Genomic DNA, 25531 nt, shown 5'->3' on the forward strand with positions numbered 1-25531 from the left:
CCCTTGCCGAACTAACCAATAAAAAATCCACAATGGTATACTGTCAGAACACCGATTAATCAAATTGATGACTAGGGACCAGAGAAAATGTTGTAGTAACTCCCTTATACTTGGTTTACTACTAATGGACATACCGTTACAGGGACATACGCTCTCCCAGCGGTGTCGTGGTGTGATGTATGCCAGTCTGGCGGTGGTGAAGTGGCTCATGGTGTCTCCTGGCAGGTGGACGGCGTTGCTGCAGCCCCGTGGCGGACAACCGGTGCCAAGACAGCCGTTGTGTGTCAACTTAACGACATCCAGGCCCTGAGAATCCTCGATATCCGAAAGGATGCCTAAAGCCACATGACATGAATTTTAATATAATATATAGTCCTCATTAACCATGAGTTTATGATACATTATTTCTAAGGTATTATAAATTATTAACAAAATTAAACACTTAATCAACATTAAATTATTCATTAACAGTTTAGTAATTGTCTATTAACTAGTTATAACAGTTATTATGAAGTGTTCTCATTTTTTTCTGTGTTGTTTTTTACTCTTTTTCTATTTGTTGGCAAATTACACTATGTTCCTGAAGCCCAATGTAATATGTCAGCATAGTGGTTCTCAAAATTTTTTGAGTCCAATGTTGTTTCTCCAGACAAGCCAAACAGTAAAGAGAAATTGTTATTTGTTTTATTGGTGTACCCGTCCCCATATATAGGCATCATGCAGTATTTAATACGATACATCGTTTATTGATTGTTGCTTTACACCTTATGCAAATGGGTCATGTTGGAGGCAGTCTTTCAGGTCCGTTCGTTTTCAATTCGGGTGAGACGGCTAGACTAGACTGTTAAATGAAGACTGGAGGCAAGAGATCAATACTACGCAGGTTTAATTTCAGAAATTTCTGGGTGCATTTAGTTACAGAACAAGCTGCATGGAAAAAATCCACACTAAGCGGAGAGTTCAGTCTTCCTTGTATATAGATAAGAAGGTGTGTCTGGAACGTTTGGTGGTAATCTCTTTTCTTGCAAATCTTGCAAAATAGGTTGCAGTTATACATTGAAACATAGAAACTAGACAGGCTGTGCCTGGGACATCCCGTGGTCATAAAAGTTCATGATTATGTTAATTTTAAATTCAGGTGAGACGGCTAGACTAGATTGTTAAATGAAGACTGGAGGCAAGAAATCAATACTACGCAGGTTTAATTTCAGAAATTTCTGGGTGCATTTAGTTACAGAACAAGCTACATGGAAAAAATCCACACTAAGCAGAGAGTTCAGTCTTCCTTATATACAGATAAGAAGGTGTGTCTGCAACGTTTGATGGTAATCTCCTCTCTTGCAAATCTTGCATAATAGGTTGCAGTTATACATTGAAACATAGAAACTAGACAGGCTGTGCCTGGGTCATCCCGTGGTCATAAAAGTTCATGATTATGTTTTGCCTGGCACGGCCAGACTGTTCTCCCTGTATTTTTCAAACACTGAGAGAATAGTTTGGGACCCAGCCCATTAACGGCCTCTCGAGCAAGTACAAAAACAATCGTCAAATCAGATTCGTTTATTTGCGTGGAATGTTCTTAACGAGCAACGTCACTCTTCGTCGTCTCCACAACGAGACAGATGGCGAACAGGAGAGCCGAGAATATGTTCCAATCCACGGTAAAATCAGTTTTAAATGACCAAAAACACATCGACACAAGTCATTGACAACAGTCTGTCTCGCGCTAGCCATGTTGAATAGACGCCGCTCTCCTCGTATGTTTACTTCCGCGCGCAAGTCCCTCGTCGTGTTTCTAACGTCACATCCGCCCATCGCTGATTGGTCCACTCCGCTGTCTGTTTGCTGTGGTTTGCTCCGCCCTGGAAATTTTATCCGCTTAATGGTGGCCAGACTCAATAGCTGGAACAGCGGTGAGTCTGGAGTACCAGGCTGAATTATGTTCATTTTCAATTCAGGTGAGACGGCTAGACTCGATTGTTTAATGAAGACTGGAGGCAAGAAATCAATACTACGCAGTTTTAATTTAAGAAATTTCTGGGTGCATTCAGTTAGAGAAAAAGCTGCATGGAAAAAAAATCCACACTAAACAGAGAGTTCAGTCTTCCTTATATACAGATAAGAAGGTGCGTCTGGAACGTTTGGTGGTTAGCGCTTTTCTTGCAAATCTTGCAAAATAGTTTGCAGTTATACATTGACACATATAGAAACTAGACATGGTGTGCCTGGGACATTCCGTGGTCATAAAATTTCATGATTATCTGAGGCGAAACTAACTATCAGCAGTTTCTGTGAAACACAATTCCATTCACGGTCATGTTTGTTAAATTTTAGCAAGCATGTCGGAATATCGCATTAAGGGAGATGCATACTGACTTCAGTCACTTCTTGTCTTATAACCGAAAATCAACTGGAAGTGACCCTTAAATCCCTCCATATCAACAGGAAGTGACCCAATATGAACTAGAAACTGCAATTTCTGGAGAAATTACTATGGGGCTTTGGTGTAGGGAGATACAGATCTTAGCCCCGCCCAGGCTGATTTGGGGACATTTCAGGGACAAAATCAGGTCACTTCTTGTTGATTTGGGGACATTATGGGGACAGGTATTGTTGATAAATGAATGGGAAATTTAGACGTCCATTGCCGTCAACGGCATCGACTTACATATGCGTCAATGGAATCCAAGTACATTGGCATCAGTAGAATTGACATGCATGGCCGTCAATGGCATTAAACAAAGTAAATGCTATTGGAAGTGAATGGGAAATTTGGTGGTGCGTCCCCCCTTCCCATCCCAGAAGGCTGGTTGATGGGGGCGCGGGTGGCCCAGGGGACAACCCTAGATCTTGGGGGGGGGTGACGATGGCCCCTTTAGTGGGCTGCGGGAGAAGGGATGGGCTGCGCTGGCCCCCCCCAGGCTGGTTGGGTGGGGGCCGTGGCCCTGGGGTGGAGCCCACTCGGCAACTTCGCTCGTCTGCGTGGCTGTCACATGTTTAGTGGGACTCGCGCGCGGCTGGATGTGATTGGGCGCACTCGGGTGGGGGGCCTCAGTGCCGGGATCGGCGATGGGGCGGTTGCCGACGGGGTTACACTCACAAGGGATCCACACGATTACTGGTTTGAAGATCACAGAGCTGATTTGTGTACACTCCACCCCTCCCAATCACTTATCTTATTGACTCCCCCACTCCCTCCCTTTCTTTCCAAGGTCAACAGGTCTCCCACATGGTGTCAACCGGAAATACATCTACCTGACGATAGCACAAACATATTCATAGTTAGTGCAGGCGTTCAATGTATTTCTTGTTGTTGTTTGCGTTTTTGTTGTTGTTTTGTTTCTTTTCTTCTTTTCCCCCATGACCCCTTCCTGTTCGCTGCTTTGTCATAATAAACGAGGTATGTTGAATGATCACAATAGGAGTATGTCATACTGTCAATGTGAAACATTAAAACCGGACTCTTAGGCTTTCATTCTCCGTGTCAAACAGCTGTACAAGACAGGTTTAAAAAAAAAAAAAAAAGGCTCACCTGCTAGTCTCTTGGTCGGCAACGGCCGGACAAGTCCAGTCTGAGGCCTCCAGACCAGCAGAACCTCCAGAGTCGAGGCATCGGTTAACATTTGCAGGCTAACCAGATGCAACTCTTGCCGGGGTAAACTCAGCGCTTGCGCCAAGCTGCGCTGGAGGCCTCGCCAATGATCGGCCAGGAACTCCTCCGGGGTAATCCCGCCCAGCTGTAGGGTCAATCCCGAGTCCAGCACGCTCTGCTTGGCAGTCCACACGTGGACTTTCACCGCTGTCCAAGTACTAAATCTACCATCCGTCACACTGACGTTGAGTGCGTAGGAACCCTCCTCCAGGTTTTCCACTGCCCAGATTTTACCGTCAATCTGATCCACGGAAAAGTGGCGCCCGGCAGGGTGCTGGGTGACTAACACGTAGGACAGGACATCCTGCGGGTCTTGGTCAGAGGCGTGTAGCCGGCCGATTAGACGGTTGGCGAAGAGCTTCCCAGGGGAGGTGATGAAGACCTCCAAAGGGACAACAGAAGGTGGGTACTTGCTTTGCTCGGTGACGTTGATAGTGACCACGCAGATGGACGAAAGTGGAGGATGCCCACTGTCCGTCACCTGTGAAAATGTAATATCACAGGATTACGGAATTATTTTCACAGCGAAGAAAATTAATTACATTTCAGCTCTCAGAGGTCTTAATAAAATAACTGTTAAAATAGCCCAAAGGCAAATAATCCTCTCCGTAAATAGCTCAATTTGGTTCAGGGAAGGAGGCTGTGCAGCTCACCAGCTCACACGCGTTCTGTACTGCGAGGTGAGCCAACTAGTGTTACCACGATTAATCGATTAACTTGAGTAATTCGATTAAAAAAATAAGATTCAACTTAAACTTTACTGCTTCGAGTATTTGTACAACTAAAGTGGCATTATAATGGTTAGTTTTGAAAGTGTTTGTATTGTGCTTTATTGATATGGGTGGATACACTGCCCTCTAGCGGCCACAGTGAATATGACATCACTCATTTCACATGGCTGAATCCAGCTGCTCCCTGTTAAGACCAGCATAAGCATAAGTTTTTGTTTGAGCTAATGCATTTGCAGTTTAGTTTATAGGTAATTTTAGCCGTTTTTGTGGGAATACAGTGGTTTCAAAAAGTATCTGTAACCTTTTGGAATTTCTCACATTTCTGCATAAAATCAACATCAAATGTGATCTGATCTTTATCAAAAATCACACAGATGAAAAAACGGCCTCAGGTTTTCCGGCAAAAAATCCTGATAAACCTTTGAATGCATTCTTCCATTCATGATTGAAAGTTGTCCAGGCCCTGAGGAAGCAAAACAGCCCCAAATAATGATGCATCCTCAACCATGCTTCACGGTGGGGTGAGCTGTTCCATTTTTCCTCCACACAATTGAACTTTGGTTTCATCAATCCACAAAATGTTTTTCCAAAACAATTATGTGTCAAAGTGCCTTTTTGCGCAAAAAAAAAAAAAAAAAAAAACGAGCAACGATTTTTTTTTCTAGACAGCAGTGACTTCCACCGTGGAGTAATCCCATGAACACTATTCTTGGCAATAGTTTTACAAATAGTTGATGTGTGCACCGAGATATTGGACTCTGCCAGTGATTTCTGTGCCTTTAGCAGACACTCTAAGGTTCTTTTTAACCTCTCTGAGTATTCTGTGCTGAACTCTTAGCGTCATCTTTGGTGGACGGCCACTCTTGGGAGAGAAGCAACCGTGCCAATCTCTCTCCATTTGTAGATAACATCTCTGACTGTCAATTTATGAACATCCAGACTTTTAGACATGGTTTTGTATCCTTTCCCAGCTTTATACAAATCAACAATCCTTGATTACAGGCTTCAGACAGCTGTTTCGACCGAGCCATGATGCACATCAGACAAGGCTTCTCATCAAGACAATTCTTACCTGGTGTGTGTTCTATAGTGGGCTGGGTGGCTTTAAATCACTCATCAGTGATTGAGCACACACTTCACTTAAAATGTTTGGTAAAAATTGGTTTCAACTGCTCTTTAGTCCTTAGGAAGAGGGTTCACTTACTTATTTTCCCCCTTGTGTCATTGTTTGCATGCTATCCTTTTTAAAATATATAAGCCTACAAATGTTTTGGTGGTTTTAGTCAATGGAGACGCTGTATTTTCATCTGTGTGATTTTGACAAAGATCTGACTGATAAGTGATGACTGAAGACTGATGAAACCAAAGTTGAAATGCTTGGGAATAACATACAACATCATGTGTGGAGGAAAAATGGAACAGCTAACCAACATCAATACTTTAACCCCAGAGTGAAGCTTAGTGGAGGGAGCATCATGATTCGGGGCTGGTTTGCTACCTCAGGGCCTGGACAACTTGCAATCATTAATGGAAGAATGAATTCAAAAGTTTCTCAGGATGTTTTGCAGGAACACTTAAGGCCGTCTGTCAGACAGTTGAAGCTAAAAAGAGGATGGATGCTGCAACAAGACAATGATCCAAAACACAGAAGTCAAAGTCCAGACTTCAACCACATTGATATGCTGCGGCATGACCTAAAGACAGCAATTCATGCCAGACATCCCAGGTATCTGACTGAACTACAGCAGTTTTGTAGAAAATAATGGGTCAGGATTAGTTCTGATCGATGTGCCAGACTTATCTGCAGCAACAGAAAGCGTCTGGTTGAAGTTATTGCTGCCAAAGGGGGGGGCGACAAAATATTAAATCTGATGGTTCACTTACTTATTTTTCCCCATTCTGTCATTGTTTGCATACTATCCTAAATAAAATATGAAAACCTAAAAATGTTTGTGTGGTCTTAGTTAAAGCCGACGCTGTTTTTTCATCTGTGTGATTTTAACAAAGATCAGATCACATTTCACGATTTTATGCAGAAATGTGAGAAATTCCAAAAGGTTCAGATACTTTTTCATACCATTGTAAATCGGCAAAATCTTGACTTGAATCCATCTTTAAATGCTGTAACAGTTTTAACACTTGAAGTAGACAGAAGGGAAATAAAGCAATAATACAACAACGGGAGCAATTTTAACAACTTTAACGGTTGATTCATAGCATTAAAGGACTTCCAAACATAGCAAAGTTTCCAAATTAGTTATGTTTAGGCACATCCCTGTGTCTAGTTAAATTTAGGGTAAGGAATCGGGCTAGGGCTATTGTCCCAAAAACCCTTTGAACTTCACATAGTATACGAATTCCGTAAAACCGTACCAACAGTAACTAACACAGCAAAGCTAACATCGCAATTTCTCCAGTAATTATATTTTCTAGTTTTATTGCATCATTCTTCATTTTTTTCCCTTAGCATGTCCCAAATAAGAGCAACAAACCCCTCAGCCTTTTCACACATGTGCTCAGTACATGTGACAAGTGACCAGTGGTCTGGACATGATGCATCCCTCAGTGACTTGTTCATAACGATTCCTATAATTTGTTTTATCGAGCCGAAGATTGCTTCTGGGTGAAAACACTCTTTTTAACGGGATTACAATCAAAATAGAAAATATAGCAATTTTGCAGCAAATGTCAATCAAACACTGATCGTTGCGATCCAAATTTGTAAAGGTTTCTCAAACAATCAGGAGTCCCTTTCAGACTGTCCATCAAAACTGCCAGTTTCCCGGACTTTCCCCTTCAATTTGCTATGTGCGTGGCAAAACACATTGCGGATGGCAGCTAAGCGCAAGGGAATAATAGGTATTAGGACAGTACCGGATCGCTCACTGTGAAATTACAAGTACAGCACATAAATATTAACAGCCTATGCTAATACCCGAGCTCAATTTCAAGCTTTATGGCAAATTGTAAATTACTTTGGCTCATGTACAGTACGTGTGATTTATTTTTTAATTCAGTTAATATTGTCATTATTAGGCATTGTATGTATTTTTGAGGGGGGAAAAAATCCTACCTACCTACCCTAGCTACCATACCAATCTACCTACTTACCCTACCTGCCCTAATAATCTACCAACACGACCTACTTACCTACCAATTTACTAACAGTACCTACCCACCCTACTTATCTACTGACCTACCTACCTACCCACCCACTAATCAACCAACAGTGCCTACCCTTCCTTCCTACCTACCGACCGACTGACCAACCATCAACCTACCTTACTAATCTACCAACAGTACCTATCCAACCTACCTATCTACCTACCCTACTAATCTACCAACAGTAACTAGCCGACCTATTTACTAATCTACCTACCTACCCTACTAATCTACCAACAGTACCTATCCAACCAACCAACCAACCAACCAACCAACCAACCAACCAACCAACCAACCAACCAACCAACCAACCAACCTACCCACCCACCCCACTAATCTACCAACAGTACCTGTCCAACCTACCTACCTACTAATCTACCAACAGTGCCTACCTTCCTACTAATCTACCAACCGTACCTACCTACTAATCGACCAACAGTATCTACCTACAAACTGACCGACCGACCAACCAACGCACCTACCTTACTAATCTACCAACAGTAACTATCCAACCTACCTACCTACCTACCTACCTACCTACCTACCTACCTACCTACCTACCTACCTACCTACCTACCTACCTACCTACCTACCTACCTACCCACCCTACTAATCTACCAACAGTAACTATCCAACCTACCAACCTACCTACCTACTAATCTACCAACAGTAACTACACACCGACCGACCTACCTACCCTACTAATCTACCAACAGTAACTATCCTTCCTACCTACCTACCTACCTACCTACCTACCTACCTACCTACCTACCTACCTACCTACCTACCTACCTACCTACCTACCTACCTACCTACCCTACTAATCTACCAACAGTACCTAACCAACCTACCCACCTACTAATCTACCAACAGTACCTACCGACCGACTTACCTACCTACCTACCTACCTGCTAATCTACCAACAGTACCTGTCCAACCTACCTACCTACTAATCTACCAACCGTACCTACCTACCGACCGACCGATCTACCCACCCTACTAATCTACCAACAGTACCTAACCAACCTACCCACCTACTAATCTACCAACAGTACCTACCTACCGACCGACCGACCTACCTACCCTACAAATCTACCAACAGTAACTATCCAACCTACCTACCTACCTGATTATTCTATTTTGAATTTTTGGCATTGGAAATGAATGGGGCTTTTTTTTGTCGTCAAACCGATGTTTTTGCCACATCGTAAATGTTTAGGGCGAAAAGAGCGTGTGTCGCGTGAATTTTTGGAACATTTCAAAGTTAGCATTGCATTGTAGATCAAAGACAAGTCAGTGCGATCAGATTTTAAATCATTATCAAATTATTAGTGAAATTACAAAAGTCAACGTATGAATCGAGACTTTGGTTTCGGTCAAAGATTTCTGAGCCAAAGTTCAGTCAGTGAAAGTCGTGTCCGTCCTGTGGAAAATAAGTAATCCTCTTCTCCGATACAATCTCATGATAAAATGTCAATAAATGAATACTTTCCTGGGAGTGTGAAACCATGCCGTTTTGCTTGCCTGATTGTGGATTCAGATGATTTCATTCTGCCTAATGACCTCACTGCCTCGCTTGCATACTTCGCATATATCTTAAATATGCCTCGTATGTGGTGGTGACTATTAATGTTGGTTTTACGCTTGCAAAAATTGTCCAAATCGACCTTTCTGCTCGACCCGTGGAAAAGTTAAATGTATGCCGCAACTGGCTCGTCCGCTGTGTTTTAGAAGCGGGATGGCAGGCCAATAATGACAATCAGCTCATTAGCAGTGTGGAGACAGTCGCCCACATGGTTGGTCATCATCATCATCATCATCACCAACCTACCTTTTTATCTGTGGACTGGGATTACGGTGCGATCACAAGGTGTGACCGCACGGTTCATCTTATTCTCTTATACAACAATGCCAACGGAGCTAAAACGCTTGAAGTGGATCTTCAGCTCATCAACATTGAACTAGAAATGTTGATCATCAGTGTTGGGCACGTTGCTTAAAAAAAAAAAAAGTTATAGTTACTCACTACTTCTTCCATAAAGTAACTGAGTTAGTAACTGAATTACTCTATAGTAAAAGTAGCTAGTTACCAGGGAAAGTAACTATTTCCGTTACTTTAAAAAGAAGTTGTTGTATGTCAAAGAATTTGAAATTTTCAGAGCAGTATTTGAGTCAGTTGAATAGAGAACAGACAGGTAGTTGTGTTAGAGAACCGTGTAATATTTATTGCACCTCACCAGCAACAGATTTATCCTACACTTGAAGTGCAACAAAAATAAACAGTAAACAATATAATAAAATAACAATCAGCAGTAAACAATATAAAGTGAGTTTAATCAATTAAATCTAACTCGTTTTTCCAAACTTTTTTTTCCCATTGAAAATGAATGGGAAAAATTTTGGACATCCATGGCCTTCAATGGCATTGAGTTACATAGGCGTTGATAGAATTCAAGTCTATTAGCATCAATAGATTTGACATACATGGCCGTCAATGGCAACAATGCAATGTAGATTCTATTGGAAATCCCATTGAAAGTGAATGGGACATTTCCCATTATAAATGAATGGGAAAGTTTTTGCCAAATTCCCGGGGAACCGTAATTTTTTTTCCAAATTCTAATTTTTGATGTCCAAATTATGTGATTTGGTCAAAAATTTAAAAAATTTTTAAAATCGGCGTTTACGTGACAACGGAACATTTTTCGGGGCCGTTTGACAAAAAGCCACAGTCACACGAAAATTCTGGACGTGTCGATACCTGAACGGTGCCGACCGGTGCAGCGGTACGGGCTGTGCGGCGCGCCGAAAAACGCGGAGAATAAGTTGATTAATAAATAATAATAATAAAGTCACAGAATAACATTATCTGGCTTTGCCAAAAAGGCGAAGACCAGATAATAAACAGATTTGAATAGCTTGCCACAGATGTCGGCAAAAGCTTTGCCCCGGGACATAAATTACACTTTACATGCACGTTCTTTCCTTTAATTTCGACCAACTTGAAATAGTGTTAATACCTCCACCTCGTAAAGGACAAATTTTCCTCTGAATGCTCTGCCATCATATCCCTCTGCATCTGTTTTGCGAGCTGTTTGCTGCACGCGCTGTTCCGGTTTGTGTGTGAAAACACCGGCTCTGAAGTACGTGCACTATTAGGCTCGAGCGTTTAGGTCACAGAATGGGGGATCACGTGAGATTTGACAACAACGCAGCCATATTGGAAGCAGTTTTGCTGCGGATGGGTGCAGGACCTGCACATTATGACCATATCAAACGGCAACTCCATCGTTCTTGCAAAGGTAGGCTATGTGTGTTTACTATTTTCATTGCCATGAACTTGAACGCACCCCAAGTCTTGGATGACAAATAAACAGAGCAGAGTAGACTCGCTACGGCTGGTAGTTTCTTCAATTTATTAAAAGTAAGTAACGCACCACTTTTGACCGTCAGTAATGGTAACGGCGGAAAAAATAGTTAGATTACCCCGTTACTGAAAAAAATAACACCGTTATGTAATAGCGTTATCTATAACGACGTTATTCCCAACATTGTTGATCATACTGTAATGTCCGTAACTAAGCTGGGGTCCTTTAAGAGGTGATCAGACTAGGGAGCGGTGACGTAGCAGGAAGTCAGTGGAACAGGAGAAAGCGAAAGTTAGCTGTGGCATGTTGTGGCAGCCCGTTATTATTTTGTTATTTATTTTATTGTTGCCACAATAAAGTTCGGAAAGCCATAATTGACTCCTCTCCTTCCCCCCCATCCGGGGCTATTACAAAACAAATGTTGAGGCACAGGCAACGCAGAAAACTGTTGCGGAGGTGGTCTGTCCAACCGTTGATGCCTCACAGAGACTGGCAGTTTAAAATTCTAGCATCGGGTAGAAGCCAGCAAGCTGTGTTGTCCAGCGTTTTGTCCGATTTCTTTGCCGTGTCTTACAACCAGCCAGGAGGGAGCCATAACGGATTTCTGGTGGCTGTGGAACATTCCAAACTGTGTTGGAAGCCTTGATGGTAAACAGGTTATCATAAAAGCAACGAGGCACTCTCAATCAGCGATGATGTATCAAGTGTGAGATCTGTCTGTAGCTGAAAATTAAACATCAAAATAACTCTTTTGACACCAAACCTATGCTTACTCTTCATATACGTACTTGAAGTATAAAATGTAAATAAGTCACAGACTCACAGCAAACATATGTACACAATAACTAAAACCACCCAAACAAGTTTTCATATTTTAACGCGTATAGCTTGCAAACAATGAAAGAAGGGGGAAAAAAATAAGTGAACCCTCTGCCTAAGGAGACTTAAAGAGCAATTGAAACCATGTCAGGCTGGACTCAAGGCAGGACTCCAATGCAGAGTTTTCAAAAAGATTTATTTAACAATGTCTCTCTCAAGGTAAAAAACAAACAAGGCAGGTTGTTCAACAAAAATTCAAGACAAGGATCCAAAAGACAGAAGTAAATAAACTTCCGAATGGTTTCAGAAGAACAAAATATACACATTCTGGAGTGGTCAAGTGAAAGTCCAGACTTGAACCCCATTGAGATGCTGTGGCATGACGTAAAGACAGTGATTCATGCCAGACATCCCAGGAACCTGACTGAACTACAGCAGTTTTGTAGAGAAAAATGGGCCAGGATTAGTCCTGATCGATGTTCCAGACTGATCTGCAGCTATAGGAAGCGTCTGGTTGAAGTTATTGCTGCCAAAGGGGGGCGGGCACAAAATATTAAATGTGATGGTTCACTTACTTATTTTCCCCCCTTCTGTCATTATTTGCATACTATCCTCATTAAAATATGTAAACCTATAAATGTTTGTGTGGTTTTAATTCAAGCAGACATTTTATTTAATCTAAGTGATATTGACGAAGATCAGATCACATTTGATGGTGATTTTATGCAGAAATGTGAGAAATTCCAAAAGGTTCAGTTACTTTTTCATACCACTGTAAATCAGTCCTGCAACCACTGACTTTTAAGTTCTTAGTAACCTATTGTACTGTGCTGTTTTATTGAACCTCTTGTTCTTTTTTGTCTTTTTGTCTCTTTGTGTTACCAGCCTAGGGACTGCGGACGTAAATTAGCATTTTTGCTCTAATCTGTCATATTTACATCTTTTGGATGTCTCTAATAGATGTTCATCAATGTACATGGTTCCTATTAAATAAATACTGTAAGTAAATAAATAAATAAATGCCCTAAAATCAACAGGATGTGACCCAGAAATGCCCCAAAATCAACAGGAAGTGACTGAAAATCAACAGCAAAGGACCTGACAGGCCCAGAAATTAAACTCATCGGTTGCCATTGACCGCAATAGACGTCCAATCTGTTTGAAGTAGGAGAGATGGTGGCGAATGAAGGAAGTTTTATTTGCTGCCATCTTCCCATTTCAAATGATATGGACATCTACTAGTGATCAATTCAATTCACAGTAGAAGGATGCATAAAGCTTGTATTTCTGTTTATTACTTGTAAAATAAAATATTGTAGAATGATTTCCTAACCCATGTATCGATAATTGTTGTATCACCATATCGTGAAATATCGTTACCGTGAGCCTTGTATCGCAAATCGTATCGTACCCAGAGGTTCACAACCCTAGGGACAATATACATTGTGATCGAAAAGAAACTCCCTATTTAAAAAAAAACATATAATTTATAGGGCTGTCAAAATTATCATGTTAACGGGCAGTAATTAATTTTTTAAATTAATCACGTTAAAATATTTGATGCAATTAGCGCACATGCCCCACTCAAACAGGTTAAAATGACAACACAGTGTCATGTCCACTTGTTACTTGTGTTTTTTGGTGTTTTGTCGCCCTCTGCTGGCGCTTGGGTGCGACTGATTTTATGGGTTTCAGCACCATGAGCATTGTGTAAATATTGACATCAACAATGGCGAGCTACTAGTTTATTTTTTGATTGAAAATTATACAAATTTTATTCAAACGAAAACATTAAGAGGGGTTTTAATACAAAATTTCTATAACTTGTACTAACATTTATCTTTTAAGAACTACAAGTCTTTCTATCCATGGATCGCTTTAAGACAATGTTAATAATGTTAATGTCATCTTGTTGATTTATTGTTATAATAAACAAATACAATACTTATGTACAGTATGTTGAATGTATAAATCCGTCTTGTGTCTTATCTTTCCATTCCAACAATAATTTACAGAAAAATATGGCATATTTTATAGATGGTTTGAATTGAGATTAATTACGATTAATTAATTTTTAAACTGTGATTAACTCGATTAAAAATTTTAATCGCTTGCCAGCCCTGATAATTTATTCAAATGAGAATTGAATCCATGTTTTCCTTTTCTTTGACATTCATTCATTCGCCCCTCCCAGTCAAAATGAATTGGACGTCTGACGACGTCATTGGCAGGCAAACATGAGCATTCAAAACCAGTCCTAAAAGATTTAATAAATTGGACATATATTGTTGTCAAGGCAGGCAATGTGTTTGCAAGAATGTTGCAATAATCCTAGAATATCGGAGATTGATTTTCTGATCCCTAATTTTTGTATAAGGCGAGCCTTGTATTGCAAATTAGGAGTATTCCAGCTCTTGCCTGAATCTTGAGGGTGTGCTGTGCCCGGCTCGCCCTCCTGAGTGGGGCCGATAGCGACAACAGGCCGCCCTGGTCCACGTGGAAGCGCCGATCCTCGTTTCCGCTGACGATGTGAAAAGAGAAGGGCGGTCCATTTTGGGGCGTGTCCTTGTCAGTCACCAGCAGCTGTAAGACACCACTGCCTACGGCCTCGCCCTCCTGCAATAATACAAAGCCCACTTAGAGTGTTGCAAGGTTGGGTAATTGGAAGAGAAATACATACGGCAGTTTTGCAATTAACATTTTAATTAGACAAATTGACAAATATATACATATTAGGATACACTGCCCTCTGGTGACAGCGTTGGGTCTGGCTAGACTGTCGCCTTGCATTACTGAGGAGCAGACTCAGATGTCTGACATGGATAAAGGATAGATGCGCTCTGGGTTGGCCCACATAAGGCTGTAAGTTGTTTCAGCTAATATAAGTAAGTGTGTGCATTTGTATTATTTTAGAGCTACAGTTTGTGGAGTTATGTGTGAGTAATTTGCTATGAGAACTGAAAATATGTTAGCATTCGTAGAATTTAAGCTAGCTGAGTTTTTTTTGTTGATAATTGTCAACATGGGTAAACCTCAATCATGAGAGACAGAATGTGGAAAAAAAAACAGAAAATCACATTGTTTGATTTTTAAAGAATTTATTTGCAAATCATGGTGGAAAATAAGTATTTGGTCAATACAAAAAGTTCATCTCAGTACTTTGTTATGTACCCTTTGTTGGCAATAATGGAGGCCATACATTTTCTGTAACTCTTCACAAGCTTTTCACACACTGTTGCTGGTATTTTGGCCCATTCTTCCATGCAGATCTCCTCTAGAGCAGTGATGTTTTGGGGCTGTTGTTGGGCAACATGGACTTTCAACTGGCTAGGCCAATCCAGGACGCTGAAATGCTTCTTACGAAGCCACTCCTTTGTTGCCCTGGCTGTGTGTTTTGGATCATTGTCATGCTGAAAGACCCAGCCAAGTCTCATCTTCCATGCCCTTGCTGATGGAAGGAGATTTTCATTCAACATCTCTAGATACATGGCCCCATTCATTCTTTCCTTTACACAGATCAGTCGTCCTGGTCCCTTTGCAGAAAAACAGCCCCAAGACATGATGTTTCCACCCCCATGCTTCACAGTGGGTATGGTGTTCTTCGGATGCAATTCAGTATTCTTTCTCCTCCAAACACGAAAACCTGTGTTTCTACCTAAAAGTTCTATTTTGGTTTCATCTGACCATAACACATTCTCCTAGTCCTCTGCTCTCTAGCGAACCAAAGACGGGCCTGGACGTGTACTGTCTTCAGAAGGGGGGACACGTCTGGCAGTGCAGGATTTGAGTCCCTGGCGGCGGATTGTGTTACTGATAGTAGCCTTTGTTACTGTGGTCCCAGCTCTCTGTAGGTCATTCACTAGGTCCTGCCGCGTGGTTCTGGGATTTTTGCTCACTGTTCTTGTTATCATTTTGACGCCACGGGGTGAGATCTTGTATGGAGCCCCAGATCGAGGGAGATTATCAATGGACTTGTATGTATTCCATTTTCTAATAATTGCTCCCACAGTTGATTTCTTTACACCAAGCGTTTTACCTATTGCAGATTTAGTCATCCCAGCCTGGTGCAGGTCTACAATTTTGCCTCTGGTGTCCTTCGACAGCTCTTTGGTCTTGGCCATAGTGGAGTTTGACTGACTGAAGTTGTGGACAGGTGTCTTCTATACCGATAATGAGTTAAAACAGGTGCCATTAATACAGGTAACGAGTGGAGCCTCGTTAGACCTCGTTAGAAGAAGTTAGACCTCTTTGACAGCCAGAAATCTTGCTTGTTTGTAGGTGACCAAATACTTATTTTCCACTGTAATTTTGATTTTTTTTTTTTTTTTTTTTTTTTTTAATCAAACAATGAGATTGTCTGTTTTTTTTCCCTCCACATTCTGTCTCTCATGGTGGAGGTTTACTCATGTTGACAATTACAGGCCTCTCTAATCTTTTCAAGTAGGAGAACTTTTACAATTAGTGGTTGATTAAATACTTATTTGCCCCACCGTATAGCCTGTACGTCCTGGGAGTGGATCTCTCCTGATTGTGGTTCTCCCCAAGGTTTCTATTTTCCCACTGGGTTTTTGGAGTTTTTCCTTGCCGCCATGGAGGTTCTAAGGATGGGGGATGCCCAGGACATGAACTCCTCTAATTCATCTACTGTATCTGACTATTCATCAAATTGACTCTGTAAAACTCTTTGAGACATTCTTGTTGTGATATAGGGCTATACAAATAAATTTGAATTGAATTGAATTGAAGATGGATTACTGACAAGGCCCCAGGTTTTAAATTGCTCACTGTAACATTGGTTACTACACACCACTGCCGACAGTAAAGTCTCAAAACATCTGTCTCGCAGGGACAAGCAGGCCTTGAAACTTGCTTTGAACCAGCAATTTTACTTTAATCTGTCCGTTCCTAAGTGTCACTTCACTTTGCCATCTGCCTGTACTTGACACAACCTGTCTTCAGTCAATTCAGTCTTTTGATTACTGTGAAGGAGGAAGTATAATTTGAAGCAAACTGGTGAACACCTGGTAAAAGCATTTCAACTGGAAAATCCCAATGATTATCAAAAACTGGGTAATTTCATCTCAAAAGCAGAAATACTTATCACCTTTTAACTGACGACTTTATGCAGCAGATGGGCACCGACTTTGATTGATTGGAGGGAGACACTTTTAAGACAGGCATCTGTCTAACAGGCAGCCCGTGTGGTAAAACTGGTAATTCTGTGTCTTTTCTCCCATGGGTAGACGGCAGCAAATAAGCTTTAACGACATTGTGGTCCACGTTAAAGGTTTCCGGCATGCGAGACAGCTTCTTTTTAAGAAACCACCGGGAGGGGATATTCGTTGTAAAATTGGACGCCTAGCTCCGTCAATGGTAGTGAACAGACAGGTTTCTGAGGTACTTTCGCTCGCTCGTTTCTGCTCGCAAATTAGTTTTTACAATTTCTCCATTTAAAACAACAGTGGAGCTGGAGTAACATAACGCATCAAAATCCCTTAAAAAAGACAATTTGGAAATACCGCATTTATCTGCCATCATCACGAAAAGGGAGGACAACATATTCATGAAGGCAGATGTGGAACCAAGCTTGTGGCACCACAAAGACCGGGTGTTTTGTAGCCATGTTGTCGCTGGTGTTATGGAAGGTATGTTCTTCCTATCCCTGCATTTTCATGTGTCAGGTGCTCAAAAAATACTAAAACTAAAATCTTTCTTTGATATTGGTATTACGATGATGATTGTAATTATGATGATGTTCAACACTGGAAGTCCTGTGGTTTTTTTGGTTATAAAGAAATACCAGAAAGGCATCAAATGACCCCGATACCAAACTGACAGTCAACTGACAATCAAGCAGCCTAGGTGTGAAGGGGAGGTTTCACTCTGGATAGCTGCAATTAGCATCTTGAATATTTGCAAATCCAGACTTGTTAACTCCTGAGTTTGAGTAAAAATGATGAGAGGGTCATGTAGCATGAAACTACGACTAGCATCCAGAACTGCAGCTAAACCAGACTGTCTACAGCAGCGGTGTCCAAACTATTCTACATAGGGCCGCAGTGGGTGCTGGATTTCATTCCTACAAAACAAGACTGCATCTTTTCACCAATCTGGTGTCTCACAAGTGAAAACCCTTGATTGCAGTCAGGTGCTGCTTGTTTTAGCACAAACTTCATTGGTCAAACTGTCTGTGCTCGATTGGTAGGATCAAAAACCAGGATCCACAGCGGCCCTTGAGGACAGGTTTGGATATCCATGGTCAACAGCACAGGTGTCAAACCGATTCCAGAAAGGGCCAAGTGGGTGCAGGTTTGCTTTACAACCAATGAAGAGGACACTTTTTCACCAATTAGATCTTTTACATGTATAATCAGTTAAACTTTGTCAGGTGGTGCTTGTTTCAGCAGGAAGTTCATTGGTTAAACTCTCTGCGTTGTATCGGTTGGAACAAAATCCAGCACCCACTTGGCCCTTTCTGGAATCGGTTTGACGCCTGTCGTCTACAGTTCAGAAAATTGAGTGTTAGAACATCTGGGACAAATCCCATCAAATCCCACCTTTACTATGTCTTGACAAGTCCACCATTCAGTTGTCAAGGTTCACAGTTTATGGTCTTGAAGCACACAATGACCAAAGAACTTTCCACAGCAGCTTAAACAGCTGTTTTGTCACAGAAAAAAACAAACTTCAGTATACAGTTCATACTGTAGACAAATTGCAGCTTTTGCAATATGTAAAAAGGTTGTCCGCCCAACAGCCTGCCTGAGCCATCCACTGTCCAACAAAGCCAAGGCAGCCTTGCCTTGCAAACACTCAAGATGCTAATTGGAGCAATCCACCCCTGTGGTTTTGCAAGTGTGAATGGAAATGACTAATGAGGACCTCAGTGCTCACAAACGATATCCTGATTAGGGTCAGATGACCCTTCTCCGGTTACAAAAGTGATTTGTATCAACTGATCCATGCTTGTTAGTTTTAGTCTTAATAATCACTACAACTACTGTACTGTTGTGGCTGCAACACACGCTATCTGCTGCTAGCCTGTTGCTAATCAGTACATGTAGGATGGTACAATTATGTAAACGCATAAATGCAAGTGTTACATGTTTTTTGTTTGTTTGCTTACAGGTGGAAAATGCTGATGGGTGAGGGAAGACAAATTGATGTGCCTCACAACAACACTGTACTGTACGTCAGTGGACATCTATCGCGACTACGTGCGTTCTTCCTCTATGATGAAAGGCTAAACTTATGCTCCACCTTTGTTAATATTTTTCTAATAATTTTTATAAATTGCGATTTATTAACCTGTTTTGCACATGCGCCAATCATTTTAAATAAACAAGAAATGGAATCATGTTGTCCAAATGCTTTATTGCGATCAATATCTGCAATAAGAAAGAATGAAATACTATTTTATTTTATATGTACATACCTTGTAGTATTTCCTTGTAACAACAAAATCCGTGTCAGCTCTTCTGCATTCGGCAGCTGTAATATTATTTGTAATTTCACGTCAACACAGGCTGACAGGTTGTTATAATTTTGTCCACGAATGATCAACGAAGTTATAATAACAAACATACAATCTTTTATGTAGATCTTTAGGTTTAAAGAGCATCCTTAACTTAATGTCTGCAGCTGGTTTTGATTTAAGGCTTATGATGAGGTACATCCACACTGGCGCTTTGAAGCTTCACGCTGTTCGAAACATTCCACTTCCAACCATATACATAGGCCACAGGTCTCAAACCGGTCCTCAAAGGGCCGCAGGGGGTACTGGATTTCATTCCAACCAAACGAGACAAATACCTTTTCACCAATCTGGTTTCTTACAAGTGTAATCAGTTGATTGCAATCAGGTGCTGCTTATGTTAGTAGAAACCTCATTGGTTGAACTGTTTGTGCTGGATCTGTTGGAACAAAAACCAGGACCCACTGCGGCCCTTTGTGGAGTCGGTTTGAGACCGCTGACATAGGCGCTTCCAGGAGTTCACGTACAGCACAGAAAGTCTCAGAGTCTCATCTACGTCGTGCTGAATAAATTTTTGGAGATTCCGTGGGTTCCTCTGGTTTGATTTTGCAGTTTTAACTTTGTCAACACACTGCTTACGTCAACCGCACTTCATGTTTTTCTGTCTTAACCGGAGGTCCGGAGCAGAAATGATCAAAGATCGCCCATGTTTCGCCCAGGAAACTTGTCTATAAAAATATATCTTATGTGGAAGTGTATGTTCACTGGTAATGATTTACAGTTAACTGTCTATGAGCTAACATTGAAAATAGTACCGAACCCATACCGAACTGTGACCCACATAACTGAGGTACGTACTGAACCGTGACTTGTTAGTACCGTTACAGCCCTACTAATGATGCAAAAAAACTTTTTAGGATGATAATTTACCTGTAATAGAAGATTGTGCTGGACTTGAGAGAAAAGCGGCGGGTTATCGTTGGCGTCAGCGACGGTGATGGTGACGAGGACGGCTGACGAAAGCGGTGGATCGCCTTCGTCTGCTGCCTGCACCGTCAGTGAGTAATGAGGACGCTAATGAGGAATAAATAGATGAGAGATACAGAAGAATTTCATAACAAATCGTGGAAACAATTACTGAAGTATATTTAAATATACATGTTTTAGGATGTGTATGATTCATGAATATGTGTGTTGTCTTGGGATGTAGACATCACACCCCGACTGACCTCTTCCCGGTCTAACCCGGCACAGACGCTGATCTCGCCACTTCGGGGGTCAATGGCGAACTGGCGCAGAGGGTCCCCGCTCACAATGGAGTAACGCAGAAGGTTGTTGCTAGGTGGACCGTCACGGTCGGTAGCCGTCACCTTAGAGGGAGAGGCATAGGAGGACTGTAAACTAGAGCAATTGTACTCATGGGGATGAGAAATTAGGTGTTTGGGGGCGGGGCTAAAAAGCGTCTTAATTACATGAGGAGCTTCAGTCTTGGTCAGAAAATGAATCAAAACTGAAGATGAAGACTAGTGAAGAAAAAAATTTTTTTCTCCTGTGAATTCTTTAATTGACTTTATTCTCAGAATTCGGTCTACTCTGAGAAAATGTCTTAATTCTCAGAATTCTGAGAATAAACTCCAAAATTTTCTCCAAAGAATTCTGAAGGTCAAAAATTCTCACTTCAAAGTCTGAATGTTGACTATATTTTCAAAATTACTTTAATTCTCATCGTTTTGAAGATTCTGAGAATAAAGTCAGACTTTCTTTAATTCAGATTTTTTTTCTTCTTCAACGTTACAATTCTCACTTCAGAGTTAGAATGTTGAATATTTTTTCAGGATTTTCATTGACTTTATTCTCAGAATTTGGACGATTCTGAGAACAAAGTCAGAGTTTCTTTATTCTCAGAATTTGGAGAATACATTTTCACTCAGAAAAAGTAAGAATTCTGACTTTCTTCTAAGAATTCTGACTTTATTCTCAGAATTCAGACCTGACTTTAAAGTCAGAATTCAGATAGTTAAAGTCCGAATTTTGAGCAAATTTCTGAGAATAATGTCAGAATTCTGAGAATATAGAACTCAGAATTCTCCTTTTTTCTCCAAAGACTTCTTGCTTTAAAATCCAAATTCTCATTTCTATACTCTACTCAGAACATTAACTATATTTTCAGAATTTTCACTTAAGTGAGAATTTTGACTCCTCAGAATTCTGAGAATGAAGTCAGAATTTCTTTAATTGAGATTTCCCCCCGAGAATTCCATTTTAAAGTCAAACGTATCCAAAGGTATTCAGAATTTTTACTTAAGTGAGAATTTTTACTTCTCAGAATTCTGACAATTCTGAGAATAAAGTCAGAATTTCTTTGAGATTTTTCCTCCTCAGAATTCTACTTTAAAGTCCAAAGTCTCACTTTAAATTCAGAATGTTGACGGTATTTTAAGAATTTTCGCTTGTGTGAATTCCAAGGAGCATTCAGAGAATAAATTCAGAATTCTAGGAATAAAGAATTAAGAATTCTGACCTTATATTCGGTGAAGAATTCTGAGAATAATGACATAATTTCTTTATTCTCAGAATCAGGTAATGTGAATGAAGTCAGAATTTCTTTATTTTCAGAAGTCTGACTTTATAGTGAAAATTCTGATTCTCAAAATTTTGACTTTAAAGTAAAAATTCTGATTTTATTCTCAGATTTCTGACTTGTTCTTTAAAATTCTGACCTAAGTACATAAAAACTTCACATTGAAGTCAAAATTCTGGAAATATAGAAATTCTGACTTTATTCTCATTAGTAAGTAGTATTCTGCTCCGAATATATAGTCAGATTTCTCACTTTTTTCCCTAAGACTTCTTACTTTAAAGTCTAAATTCTCAATTCAAACTTAGAACGTTAACTATATTTTCAGAATTTTCACTTAACTGAGAATCCAGGATTACGACTTTATTCTTAGATGTCCGATTTTATTCTCAGAATTTCTGACTTTATTCTCAGAATTTCTGACATTTATTTTCAAAAGTCAGGAATCTGACTTTATTTTCAGAATTCTGACCTGACTTTAAAATAAAAAATTCTCACTTTAAAGTCAAAATTCTGAGTATAAAGCTGGAATTCTGAATTCTGAGCAACTTTATTCTCAGAATGTCTAACCTGACTTCAGAGTTCTGACATTTGAAAATAAAATCAGAAATTCTGAGAACATAGTGAGAATTCTCAGAACGTAGTCAGAATTCTCACTTCAAAGTCAGAACGTTAACCATATTTTTAAGTGACAATTCAGATTCTGACTTTATTCTCAGAATTCTGACTTGAAAGTGAAAAGACTTAATTCACAATTTTTTTTTTTTACTCTAAAGTGAATATTATGACTTTATTTTCAGAAGTCTGACGTGACCTCAAAGTCAAAATTCTGACTTTAAGGTCACAATTCTGAGGATAAAATTAGAATTCTGAAATTTAAGTCAGAATTCTGAGCAGAATCCCAACCTGACTTCAAAGTCGGAGCTCGGACATTTGAAAATAAAGTCAGAAATTCTGAGAATGACGTCAGAATTCTCATTCTAAATCCGGCTAAAGTTTTACCTCATAATGTATCGTTTTTGTCCCTGCTATTTCACAGATACAGTACATCTTTTTTTTCCACCAAATTGCCCTCGGACGAGGGGAAGAAGAGACGCTGGCAAGCTCGCTGACTTCCCACCCCTCACAACTCTTCAAATAAGTTTCAAAGTTACTTTTCTCTGAATTTCAGGTAGCGATAAGCAGCAGAAAAGAAATCAAATTCGATCCCTGGAATTCATTATGCACACCCATGAGTGCAAACTGCATCAAATGTAACATAAGAAAGTTAGAATTCTTCCAGCAAAACAAGGTTCTTATTAACCGATGGGAGTGACAGCTATACTAATGCTGTTTAATTCAAGGAGAGGAGATTCAAAACCAGAAGAATGCACTCGAGGTAAAATGCTAATGCTGTTCAAAAATTTATAGCGCGTGGCTACATTTTAGCATCTAATGGACTTTGCCAATGTTTATGTGTGTGTGCACAAGGCGGGGGGGAAAAAAACTGAAAGTTTGAACACGCGACTACGCTCAGGGTACGCGGCGAGGAGATGTCAGCAGAAAAATGTCAAACGGGACAGCGGGTGATTACGGCGCCATCAGCGAGCCACTCAGCTGTGTTATTGCCACCTTATCTCCCACACGTGCCCAGCACGGAGGCTGACACAGGATAAGTGAGCGCCTTGCACAACATGACTTAGTGCATAAAAAGATAAATATGATAAAACTCACTTTTTTGGACAGTTATTGTAAGTGAATTTGCATCCTGTGATTGCCTTTTTTCCCCCAAAGAAAATGCAGTCATGGTTTGTACAACTTTTTCCATGTCCAAATTCAAGCACTTTTTAAGGACTTTCAAGACCAATTTTCCAGTATCTACAGTGCCGGCCAAAAGTATTGGCACCCCTGCCTGCAATTCTGTCAGATAATGCTCAATTTCTCACAAAAAATGATTGCAATTACAAATGCTTTGGTAGTATTGCTTCACTTATTTTGCTTGTAATGAAAAAAAAACACAAAAGAGAATGAAATAAAATTTAATCATTTTCATTTTATAGAAAACTCCAAAAATGGGCCGGACAAAAGTATTGGCACAAGAGATGTCCCGATCACGTCATTTTCAAAGTATCGGAATCGGCAAAAAATATCGGACATGCCTTTTTTTTAATATATATATATTTTTTAATTAAATCGTTTTCTAATTGTATTTAACGTTACAGACATAATATGTTAGACTCATCCAGAGTCTTTAGTTTAGGCTTAAGGTAGGGTTATCAAATTTATCCCGTTAACGGCGGTAATTAATTTTTTTAAAAAATTAAAAATGTGTGTGTCATTTACTGAAAGCTCAACAAATACACTAGATGGCAATATTTAGTCACAATATACAAAGTCACATTTGTCCTTTAAGAATTACAGATCTTTCTATCCATGGATCCCTCTCACAGAAAGAATGTTAATAATGTAAATGCCATCTTGAGGATTTATTGTCATAATAAACAAATACAGTACTTATGTACTGTATGTTGAATGTATATATTCGTCCGAGTTTTATTCATTTTTTTCTTAATGCATTGCCAAAATGTATATGATCGGGAAAAATTATCGGGAATGATTGGAATTGAATCGGGAGCAAAAAAAAAAAAAAAAGCAATCAGATCGGGAAATATCGGGATCGGCAGATACTCAAACTAAAACGATCGGATCGGGGGCAAAAAAACATATCGGAACAACCCTAATTGGCACCCTTTGAAAAATCGTGATGCTTCTCTGGTTTGTGTAATTAACAGCAACTGTTACTTACCTGTGGCACATAACAGGTTGTGGCAATAACTAAGTGTCAGGAAATAAAACAACAAGCGTATTCTATTCTAATGACAATCACAATGATGGGAGCCTCCCACCTCATTGGGGATTAAATCACTTGCAGTCAGGAATCACTCGAGTCTGGTTCAAGTTTTTAACGTGCGTACAGGGTCCAGAAAATGTCACCTCGTGCAACCCTTTTATTTACCAAGTCACATGGTCAGAAACATGTCATAACAGTGGGTATGTGGTGAGCGATAATTGGCTAGTTCAGAGTGACTCAGCTCTAACTGCTTCTCCTGGTTTTGTTCCTCAAAACTGGATGCTTACTGTGAAACAGAAGTGAAACTTATTACAGATTGACTTGGGATTTTCCACCGAAAAACATCGTAAAGTACGACCTTTGGAATTTAGCTGGGACGAAAGGGAGTGAAGATTAGATAAGAGTCCACAAAAGCCAGTCTCACATGCAAGCATATAGTGTTTTATAAGCATAAAAAAATATATTCTTTCACACTACGTCACACTTACAATCAGTTAAAGTGGATTAAAGTTGACTCAACCTCTGTCCTGTGTGCCTGTATGTACCGCATTGCGCATGGAGAAAAGAAAGAAGACCAAAGAACTGTCTGAGGACTTGAGAAGCAAAATTGTGTGGAAGCATGGGGAATCTCAAGGCAACAAGGCCATCTCTAAAGACCTGAATGTTCCTGTGTCTACAGTGCACAGAGTCATCAATAAGTGTAAAACTCATGCACTGTGGCTAACCTCCCTATACGTGGACGGAAAAGAAAAATTGATGAGATATTTCAACGAAAGATTGCACGGATGGTGGAGAAAGAACCTCGACTAATATCCGAGGTGTCCGAGGGTACAACAGTGTCAACCCATATTATCGGTCGACATCTGAATGAAAAGGGACTCTATGGTAGGATACCCAGGAAGACCCCACTTCTGAGC

General features: G+C 40.3%; 1 protein-coding gene across 3 annotated transcripts in view; it reads right to left on the bottom strand.

The window, feature by feature from the left end:
* The window catches only part of fat2 (FAT atypical cadherin 2), a 309284-nt gene that overhangs the window by 86150 nt on the left and 197603 nt on the right, over positions 1-25531 (bottom strand). For all 3 annotated transcript variants that reach the window (XM_057850154.1, XM_057850155.1, XM_057850156.1), the window contains 5 exons: positions 20436-20576; positions 20137-20280; positions 14151-14348; positions 3533-4133; positions 135-335 (listed from right to left, as the gene is read on the bottom strand). In XM_057850154.1, coding sequence (XP_057706137.1) covers positions 135-335; positions 3533-4133; positions 14151-14348; positions 20137-20280; positions 20436-20576 — 1285 coding nt within the window. The remainder of the gene's footprint in view (positions 1-134; positions 336-3532; positions 4134-14150; positions 14349-20136; positions 20281-20435; positions 20577-25531) is intronic.

Source organism: Corythoichthys intestinalis, chromosome 11 (assembly GCF_030265065.1).
Source record: "Corythoichthys intestinalis isolate RoL2023-P3 chromosome 11, ASM3026506v1, whole genome shotgun sequence".
NCBI classification, from domain to species: domain Eukaryota; kingdom Metazoa; phylum Chordata; class Actinopteri; order Syngnathiformes; family Syngnathidae; genus Corythoichthys; species Corythoichthys intestinalis.